Source organism: Cyanistes caeruleus, chromosome 19 (assembly GCF_971803275.1).
Source record: "Cyanistes caeruleus chromosome 19, bCyaCae1.hap1.1, whole genome shotgun sequence".
Lineage (NCBI taxonomy): Eukaryota > Metazoa > Chordata > Aves > Passeriformes > Paridae > Cyanistes > Cyanistes caeruleus.
In genome coordinates, this window is record NC_141719.1 from 3,255,143 (window position 1) to 3,265,200 (window position 10,058).

Below are 10,058 nucleotides of genomic sequence, written 5' to 3' on the forward strand. Positions count from 1 at the left end.
TATCAGCTCATGTACATCAGCTTTTGTATTATTAAAAGCCAAAGTAAGATATCAAATTATTCAATAACAAAAGATTTTAGATAAGCACCTGAGTAGCTGATCTCAATTACTCATTTTTTCCAAGGCACCAACACAATGCAATCTACAGTCCAGCATTTTTACCCATCATTTTTCAGGGAATCAATCAACTGCAGAAATGCCTTCCAATATATGAGACATGTTATATTTGTTTCCTAAAAAAGAGAATTCCAAGAAACACATTCAGATGGAAGCACACTATGCTGCAACTGACACTAGATTATTTCTATCTTAACCCTTTTGAGTTTTAAATAAAATGTAAGGAACTCAGTCATTAAGATAACCTACAAAAAGTTATTAAATTCTGACTAAGCTTAGCAGTACCATGAGCATTCTGGCTTGTTCTTTTTTGCTGCCCCTCTGCTGTACAGAGAACTCTGTAGAGACTCTCCCAGGGAAATAATCCACTCCACACACTTTATTAACATTAAAATAACAGAAGAAAACTTCAGGTAATTAAGTTTAATGTGCTGCTCAACACACCATGGAATTTCACACAACTTACAGTAATTCTTTACAGTTCACAATAACCTCACAGCAAAATCAAAATGGAGTAAAAACTGCCCCGGTACTGTTATGCAAGATTTTCTTCTTGCTGCTCACCCTGAAAAGCAACACAATAATAACAGTTACAATATGACATTCAAATACCTAAATATGAAATAAGTTTGTATTTTTTCAGTCTGTCTAGGGAAGTGCATTCTCTTAATACAATCTTCCAACTTGGAAATAACAGGAAATATCACATTAAGGGCATTTGGGCTTTTCTATGTGCAATGTACATTAAGAGACCAATATCTTATGTTTCTATGATATATAAACAGAAGTTTCACTATAGTGAAATACAGAACAACCTTCAGAATTACAATAAATTATTTGTCTGAGACTAACCACTCAATTGTCTGTAAGGAAAAGCTGTCTTACAGTCCCTTTGAAGTCACAGTGGAACAACCACAGACCCTGGTTTGTCAGGGATGAGGGGTGGTTGTTTTTGGTTTGTTGGGTTTTTTTTTCCTTAATTAAAAACAAACTATGAACACTAAATATTAAAAGCAGTACATGCAGAATCTTTTAGGCCAACTAAAAACTGTAACTGGTCAAAACAAGGCACTGAAAATTGATTTGTTTGGAGAGCACAGGAAGCTGTTCTACCAAGCAGATTATATTTATCAGGCTTTCTTTTTTTTCCCCTTTTTCTTTTAAATTTAACTTTATTTTCCTGTTTGTTAAGAAGCTCCTCAGCTGTTCACCTTTGGCCAGGTAAGTCTTCAGCATTAATAGCTTGCCAGACCTTCTCTGGACATTGTTTATTTACTTTCCAAGGGAACTGCACTTTACAACTGCGATGTCTGGACAGTAATCACACGGCTTTTCAGAGAACACACTACTCAAGATGAAGAGAGGTTCTGCAATACAGAGTCTTGCAAAGTCCCACAGCTATGAGGAAAGCTGTGCAGCAAACACCATTACAAAAGGTGCTGCCAGTGCCATTTTAGGAGAGACAGGGACAAGCTGAAGCCTCCCACAAAGCTAGGGCTTCCCAACTCAACATTTGTTACTGACTGACACCAACTCATCCTACTCCACACTTGAATCTTGCTTGCTGAGCTGCTGTAACACTTCTGAGTATCTATTTTATATTTGTATTCCGTTTCATTTGTACTGAATTGAGGGAAAAAATTATACAGTTCATAATCAAATCCCAAGAAAGTCAGTTCATAGAATCACAGAATAGCCTGGGTTGGAAGGGACCTTAAAGATCATCTTGTTCCAACCCCCTGGCATGGGCAGTTCTATCATGAGAATATGTCTTATTAACACAGATAAAGGAATTTTTGAATCCTTATGGCTCAACTACTACAACAGGAAAAAAATCTCAGATTCCCCAAAGCATCCTCAAAAACCCCTGTTCAACCACTTTGACTCGTCACTTTTCAGTGTTACAGCAAATAACATATATTTTTAAAATATTGTTTATTATCCGCTTTGACAGCTTTGTAATTGTTATATGTACACTGGAAAAAGAATTTTAAATTAGCTTGGTTAAATTCCAAATGTTAAAGTTAGAAGCTAATAACAGAAGAAGCATTGGAGAAGGACTGAAACCTTAATGGATGTGGGTTGGTAACTCTTCCACTTGGTTTTGCCCTGCTAATGCCCCTTTAAATCAGAATTTCTGTACATTCTTTCCTTCCTGTTATATCAATCTGCTGACTCCTCACAATAGCCACAATTCAAAAAGCCATTCCATTTCACCTGGCAAAAATCTCAAAGTCACTTGGCTCCCTCACTGTTTCTCCATCAACTTAATTCTCTACAAGTGCTGAAAGCCAATGTCATCAGGCTCCAAAACCAAACCAGAAACCAAACATTAAGCCACCAATGAAGCTGAATTTAACTGTTCTTCCTCCACTGTCTTTGATGTGTGCATTTCCTTAATAGGTAGCGTTTAGCCAACCTAAAACTAGACTCGAGAGTAAAAAGCCTAGAATACACCAGCTGCTTTATGATTATTAACTCTGAATGTGTTAATAAAGCACCTACAATAAGACTTTGTTCTTTTCCTGACCCTTACAAGCACAAAATGAAAAGACGTATTTGGTAAAGCCTAAAACAACAACAGGAAAACATGACAGCCAAATTCCTGGAAAGCAGGAAATACCTGTCTGCATCACCTCCCCTCAATAGGAAGTACAGTACCACACCTTTGAAAACAAGAAAGAAGTATACATTAACATAAGCACTGCTCCTTTCTGAAAAAAACTCCCTGTTTCCTATTTGCCCAGATTTCTAAAACCTCTGAGCTAGCAACTGAGTTTGGTCTTACTTTTAACACGCAAGGCTACTGGCTTTGGCTAACTGACCTGACCCCTGTATGGACATCCCACAGCCAGTTAGAACCTCAGTGACATCAGCATTCTACCTCACTGCTCTCCTGTGAGCCAATGACAAACCCAACCATCACCACTGATGTGTTCAGACACAGAAACACAAACCATTTTCATTACAGTGAGGTTATACAACTTCTGTTGGTAGATAAATATTCCCTGCAATAACACAGCAAGCCCTAGGATGCCTGTCTCATTAAACACCTCTTATCTTTGACTCTCTTTATCTTAGGCAGCTGTTGCTCCTTAGCCCTGTACAATTTGCACTGGGTACGTGCCTGATCATTTGTCCAGCATTTTACGTACTTGGTGGGATTTAGAACCTTCACATTGATATTATGAGACTGTTCCAAAGCCTCACTGCCTCACCTTTCAGGGTGACAAAGTTGTTTTCAAACCAATTTTTCACAATATTTCTTGCATCTCAGAAGGCTGAAGCAATCAATCGAACTCAAATCCTCTGTCTCACCTGTATCAAATCAGTCCCAGGAATTCAGTTACTGCTGCACTCCAAACCAAAATTATAGTGCCAGAGAAAAATGCTATTTTGAAGAATGCACTTGAATTTTTCAGCTTCATCAGCACTGGTGTTTATTTGCTCCTGATCCAGCTTCCAAGAATTCTTCTCTGCCATAGAATTGCTTTCTGAACCCCAACTCGTTCACCTATTAAAATCAAAAGTAAGAACAATTAGGAAAGTCTCAAGGAAAACCACAGTGGATGATGAGAATCAGACAAACATGGTACTTGACATACTTCACCATATTGGCGAGGGGTTTGGACACATCATGCAATGCCAATGCAATGTCCTATGGTCTCTGTGTCTCCCTGTACACATTAAAAGATACAGTTCTTTAAAGGTCAGAAAACTAAGACATGAATGAATTATTAGGTAAGACTGTTGTGAATAATCAAAACCTAAAGAAAAAGTAATGGACAAGCATACCTATTGGAGGCTCCTCTGATCTCAACTGGGAATGCCCCAGTTACTGAAGACACTGCAGTAACAGACACCAGCAGTCCATGGGGCGGCCTCGCTGAGCACAGCACTATTTTTAGATAGTTTAACACATCACTTAGTGTGCAACATCACTTGGTCAACAATGAAACTTCTTTCTTTTGAGAAAGGTTAAAGCACATGCAGCTGCCTGGACACTGCACTGCTGTAAAAGCCTAACTGCTGATGGGGGCACATGTAAAGTACTGGCTGTTTCCTTGATCACTCATGAGCCCTGTACACAATTAAGGAAGGCAGTCACTGGGTTTGTTGCTTGTACTCTTAGGTATTTTACAACTTTTCTGATACCTCTTTCAGATTCTTGCCTCAGAAGGACTGGACCATTGATTATGTACCAAGATACTTTTAGATAATGAAGCAGAGCATGAATGATACGAGTTTCTAATAAACAAAATTAAATATGATAATAAAATCCATAAATTCCAAGTGAGAAACATGCAAAAAACCTCAGTATCACTAATGTGTCCTCTGTCCTTGTCAAAGTGTAGTCCCCTGGTATCTCTCACTTCTCTTTCACAGTTACAGTTCTCACATCTCCAAATCCACAACAAGCAGATTCTTTAGGCAGCTGGTCATCATTGTCATACCTGCAAAAACAATCTGTTAAACACTTCTTCTTGCAAAAAAGTTGTGCCTGTTCACTCTTCAGTAGCGTCATGCGCTCAACTATACAAACAAGAAAACAAAGACAGAAAATCTTCTATGAAAGATACTCAAAATCTCCAATTTAAGTAGAATTAGCTGTATATTTTCCTTTTTATATACAACTTTTATCTCATTATTTTTAAACATTAGCTATAGTCTTTCAAGTGGTAACAAGAAAAATATTTCATCCACCCTTCCCAAGTAAGGAGAGGACAGTACTAACGTTCCATCTGCTGCTATTAAAGGAGTGCTGGCTGACAATGCTCTTTCTTCATTCCCAGTTATCCTTCTCACACCCTCAGAGAGGGGACAGTGTGGTGCATTAGACAACAGGTCATAGCTATCATACCTAGAAAGAAAAGACACAACTGGTATCAATACTCAGAATTATTTACTTAGTATTAGCAAACAGAGTATTGTGACAATCTACTCACATGTCCAGTAAAAAACCTGCAACTTCTGCATCATTTCTGAAATCAAATTTTTCTTTAAGTGTCAACCACCGATCAATGTGATTTCCCACATAAATCCTTGTTTTCCCCCTTCTTCTATCAAGACTTTGCTTTCTCTTTTTCTTCTCCAGAAAAGACAACACTGGGGGCCTTCCACACCTCTTTGCTGGCAGGGACATGGTGAGCCTGGAAATAAAGGAGAGGCTTTATTTAGAGGCAGCTCAGGACAAAAGGTGGTACCTCAGCGTCCCGAGCCAGCACAGCGAGGACTGATGGCCGAACACCTTTGGCTACTCGCAAGTCAAGCACCCGCTGCAGCCCCGCACCGGCGGCTCCCGACCCGCGCCCACCCGCTCGGGTCTTCCCCCCTCGGCGTCTCTCCGCGGCAGCAGCGGCTGAGAGCGGGATGGCTTCCAGTAGGAACACGGTGAAGGACTGCGGGACAGCCCCTCACACCGCTCCTGAGGGGAGGCGACATTCCCCCTCACGCAGCTCCTGAGGGGAGGCGACATTCCCCCTCACGCAGCTTCTGAGGGGAGGCGACATTCCCCCCCACGCAGCTCCTGAGGGGAAGGGGACATTCCCCCTCACGCAGCTCCTGAGGGGAGGCGACATTCCCCCTCACGCCGCTCCTGAGGGGAGGGCACATTCCCCCTCACGCCCCTCCTGAGGGGAAGGCACATTCCCGCCCCACGCCGCTCCTAAGGAGAGGGGACATTCCCACTCACGCCGCTCCAGGGACAGACCCACAGACACAAACACTCCCGCCTCATGCCACCCCTGAGGGGGGACACCAGCCCCTCACGCCGCTCCTGACAGAGTACAAGCGCACCTCACAGCCTCCCTGCGGGGTACGCCCGCCCCTCCCTTTTCCCCGCCGCCAGTCTCCGCTGCCCCCGGCGGGCTGCTCGGTCTGTCGGTCAGGATCGGTCTGTCCGTCCCCCAGCCGCCGCCGCCACAGACCGAAGTAAACAGGGGACACGTGACCGACGGCGCGCGCTGATGACGTGAGGATCACGTGAGGGCGGGGAGGGGCCCGGGCTGGGTTTTAAGGAAAAAGGCTAAAAATCAAAAGGGTTTTAAATGTTAAACCAAATGACTCGAAACCTGTCCTGAGGGAGCAGCCAGTGGCTCTCAGGTAAAAACTGCTCTCAGCCCTTCGTTGAGACACAGAGGAAGAAGTAACTCAGCATGGCTTAGTTTTTTTTTTTAATATTTGTTTAATAACAAACTTCAGTTACATGTGTTATGCACAATTTAAAAATCTACTGTTTTCCCGAGCAGCAATTCGCAGGAAGAATATCCAAAGTACAAGGTTATCCTACCTTCTGAAAGGCCAGATTCAGAGACAAAACTAGAATTTTTCTCTGAAGAGCAAAAAATGTTTGAAATGTGACCTACCTGTTAAAATGCTAAATCCCTGACACCAAGAGAAAGAAAATGCAGTGAGAATTTGCAATCCCTGTTGTCACAGTGTGTTCTAATAGTGACACGTATGAAAACTGCATTCCACCAGGTCCTTCGCAGCTCCACACACTCCTGCTGATGCAGCTTGTGTTTTAAAATAAGTAACTAAAAACTCAGACCAAGTTAGCCAGCAATATTTGGATAATTTTATATAAACAAGAGACGGACAATTATACCTGCCAATTTATTTTTCTATTATTTCTACTTCAGCTTTGGTAGAGTCACAGTAACAACTCAAGTTGGCTCAAGACCTAGTAGGTGACTGAAGTCTTATAAAAATATTTATTTTCATTTTCTGAATCAGCTGAATAACCAAAACAATTTTTTGTTTGTTTGTCCAATACTTACATAACTTGAAAATAAAGAGCTGGAGAAAATGGCCATCACTCCCTGAAGCTTATCTTTGTCTTTTGTCATTTACATCTTCAGCATGTGAGAGGTTTTCATAGTACATTTTACTATGTGAGTTAACAGAAAAGTGAAATTTAAAAGCATTATTGTAGCTTAATTATAGTTTTGCTCAAAATAGCCCATATTCTCAGTGATACATGTGCATAAAGGTAATCCCTTGTACTTTACCCATTTAATTTGGATATAATTTCTCATAATTCACCATTATTTCTGTAAAATATCTACTCAGTGATACTGTTTCCAAATGAACAGGACTGGTTTAGAGGCTTTTCATATTTCGTTCTTCTGATTGCCTTCACAAATATAATTATTGTTTGTATAGCTAGATCCACATTCCAAAGAACAGAATTGTGTTAACACCAAAACCTGTTGTGTGCTTAAGGTTCCTGTTTATTTTGGAATCACAAAGGTGCTGGGAGGAGCAAGAAGGTACAAACAACATTTAGTTCTACCAAGTAATTTGGAAACAAAAGCAGTCATGCAACAACTTATCTTTTATGCCTGCTAAGCTAAGCAAGCTACTGCTGTTATGCATGCTAATAAAGTTAAAAATAGCATGTAAAAACAGAGGACAGTGTCAGTGTCCTCAAAAATTAATTACTACATAAGAAAAATTTTCAAAGCTGTTAAGTTAATGTATATTTGCCATTTTTGTGAGGGTGGTTTTTTTTCTTTTCATCTCATTAGGATCTGCCAGACAGTGTTTATTTCAGCTGCTGAAGCTGATCCTGTCTGTGTGACAAATGCAGCACAGGAATGCTTTCAATCCCACCAATATTTGTATTGATGTTGGTTTTACCACCTGGACATCCCTGTCAACAAGGTGAATATTTTTTGCCCCCGAGCGGTTTCACGCAGGTCCCGAAATGAGAAGCATTCCTGGGACATGGAATTGTGTCTTATGAAGCAGCAGCTGCTACTCAGGAATGAAACTCCAAAGCCAATTCCCCAGGCCCCAAAGGTTGGGGTTTGTTCTCTGGAGTAATGCACAAATGTGGAACAGAGGGCACCAGGTGCAGAAGCTGCCTCCTCCCAACCCCAAACTGCAGCCATGCAGGAAGGAATTTCAGAGGTTTATATAGATATATATATTTACATATGTATTTATAGAGGTTTGTATGGCAGTCTCATAGCTACAGCAGCTTACTCTCTCCCCCTCCATCAGTTAAAAATCCTGGCTGTGCTATCACCTTGCTGCTGATGAATATATTTCACTGTGCTTCAGTAGTTTCCAGAGCAAACATCTTGTTTAGCATGGCAGTAGTGCACCCAGAAACCTCCTGAAGTGTGGTTTTCATTTCAAAATGCCCTGTGTTGCTACAGGAGCTATCAGTTAACCCAGGAGCATGTCTAAGTACCCCGTTTATCTTCTGTTTTATGAGATGGGATTGATAAACTGCTCCCTGGAAATGCCCATGCAAACTTCTTCATACAGTAATTAAAGTATTTGTGTAATGGGATAAAACCCTCACAGAGACCAAGCTGATCCAGCCCAGTATCCTGTTTCCAGAAGGCATGGGAAGCTCAGCCCTTTCACTGGATGTTCTCCCAGATTCCAATTATCCATAATTTAAGGACTTGGAAGATGAGGGTGACTCCAAACCATTTCATTAAGCAGATGTGGGAAGACCTACACCTCAGGAACAGAATCCATTTTAGACCCCTCTTAATATTTTAGACTTCTAAGTGTCCTACTTTAGGGAGTCTTTGCTTTTTGTATTTGTTACATAATGGTTATTTCTAGATAGAAAGGGAGCTACGACACTGGCACAAAGACATTTATTTCCATGTTCCAGTGCAATACTGACACCTCATTAAAAGACACAGCACAGCAATGACATGAATCAGCCCCCCAAAGAGCATCTCTCATCTTGTAACCAGTCTTTCTAACCCAAAACAGAATCAAAGCAACTATTTAATAAATAGACATAAGAATAAAGCTGGAAACTGAAAACCACAGGGTTTATCACCCACGATTCATTCCAGCAGGAGACTTTGCTTGTGTTAGATCCTTAGTGCTTTCAGAACCCCTCCAATTGTTAGGAACAGAACATAAAAGATAAATTGACATTCAGTTAAAGAGGAACACATTAATTTCCGAACTGAGCCTCTGGTCATTTCATGATACAGCACAAGAGCTACTTTATTCTAAGAGATTTTAAGGAAAGTGAAGTCAAGACCTACACTGCACCTTGAGCAGTATAATCCAAGTAATACCAAAGTAGAATTCCTCACATTTATTGTTCACTGCTGAGGTTGGATGATTCATCACATTTAAATTCTTTCACATGAGCTTCCTAACTTCCTTCTTTTATCTGATATCATCATATCTGAAAAGCATTCATTTTTGTCCAAAAAAGAAACTGAATTATGCTGTGTGGTACCTAACATGCAATAAAACATGCAGGAAACATGAAGTAAAAAAAAAAAAAAGTAACAGTCAATCAAACCAAGAAGCTGAAGCATTTTTACTACAGAAAAATGGCATCTCTAACAATATATTTGTTTCATGTTTCCTATTTTTACTTTCTCCCCCTCACCATCTGCCTCTGTTCTGCTTTTTTCTTTCAAAAAGCATCCACCTCATTTCGCTTCACTCACCTCATCACAGGATTCAGGCTGAAATAAAACACAATCCCCAGTGCCAAAGCCAAAAAAGCACTACCTCTTCATAAAAGACCTTCCAAAAATAACTCTCCTTTTTCTTACAGTAGCTGTGGATCTTTAAGAGAAGCAGTCCATCTCGATTCAGTGCTTTGCTGCAAACCCTCTGGGCAAAGGAACTCGAGCTTTTTGACCCCTGGTAGCTCTGGGTTGTACCTGTGCCTTCAGTCCTGTTTTTTTTGCAAAATCTTCCCCTGTTCTTTTGGTGGCCAGCAGTGAATCCCACAAGAGTGAGATCCTGTAGTGTGGAGAAAGAAGATGAATTACAGAATGTTCAGTTCTTGAGCAAGAACTACTCCTTCCATCATGGAAGCACCTCAGTAAAGCCCAGGGGGATTTGCTCTTCTGTGGAGCAGAGTCCCACTGCTTTGCTTAAGACACCCTGCATGAAAATAAAACCATTTTGGGGAGACAATCCTCAGAAGGAAACGATGA

At 40.9% G+C, this 10,058-nt stretch overlaps 1 protein-coding gene across 1 annotated transcript; it reads right to left on the reverse strand.

Moving 5' to 3' along the window:
- Positions 1–525: 525 nt before the first annotated feature.
- Positions 526–6,091, reverse strand: LOC111937238 (uncharacterized). Its single transcript, XM_086857248.1, has 8 exons — positions 5,914–6,091; positions 5,064–5,267; positions 4,853–4,978; positions 4,431–4,571; positions 3,913–4,015; positions 3,723–3,794; positions 3,336–3,631; positions 526–682 (listed from the first exon to the last, which is right to left on the reverse strand). Exons 2-4 carry the CDS (start codon positions 5,258–5,260, stop codon positions 4,487–4,489), a joined length of 408 nt encoding a protein of 135 aa, XP_086713374.1. The 5' UTR covers positions 5,261–5,267; positions 5,914–6,091; the 3' UTR covers positions 526–682; positions 3,336–3,631; positions 3,723–3,794; positions 3,913–4,015; positions 4,431–4,486.
- Between the last annotated feature and the right edge of the window lie 3,967 nt (positions 6,092–10,058).

Coding starts and splice junctions, on each gene's coding strand:
- LOC111937238 (XM_086857248.1), bottom strand. CDS start 5,260: ATGTCCCTGCCAGCAAAGAGGTGTGGAAGGCCCCCAGTGTTGTCTTTT. Junction 4,979..5,063: donor GCAGGTTTTTTACTGGACAT/GTGAGTAGATTG, acceptor TTTTCTTTCTAG/GTATGATAGCTATGACCTGT. Junction 4,572..4,852: donor TTAATAGCAGCAGATGGAAC/GTTAGTACTGTC, acceptor TTGTTTTTGCAG/GTATGACAATGATGACCAGC.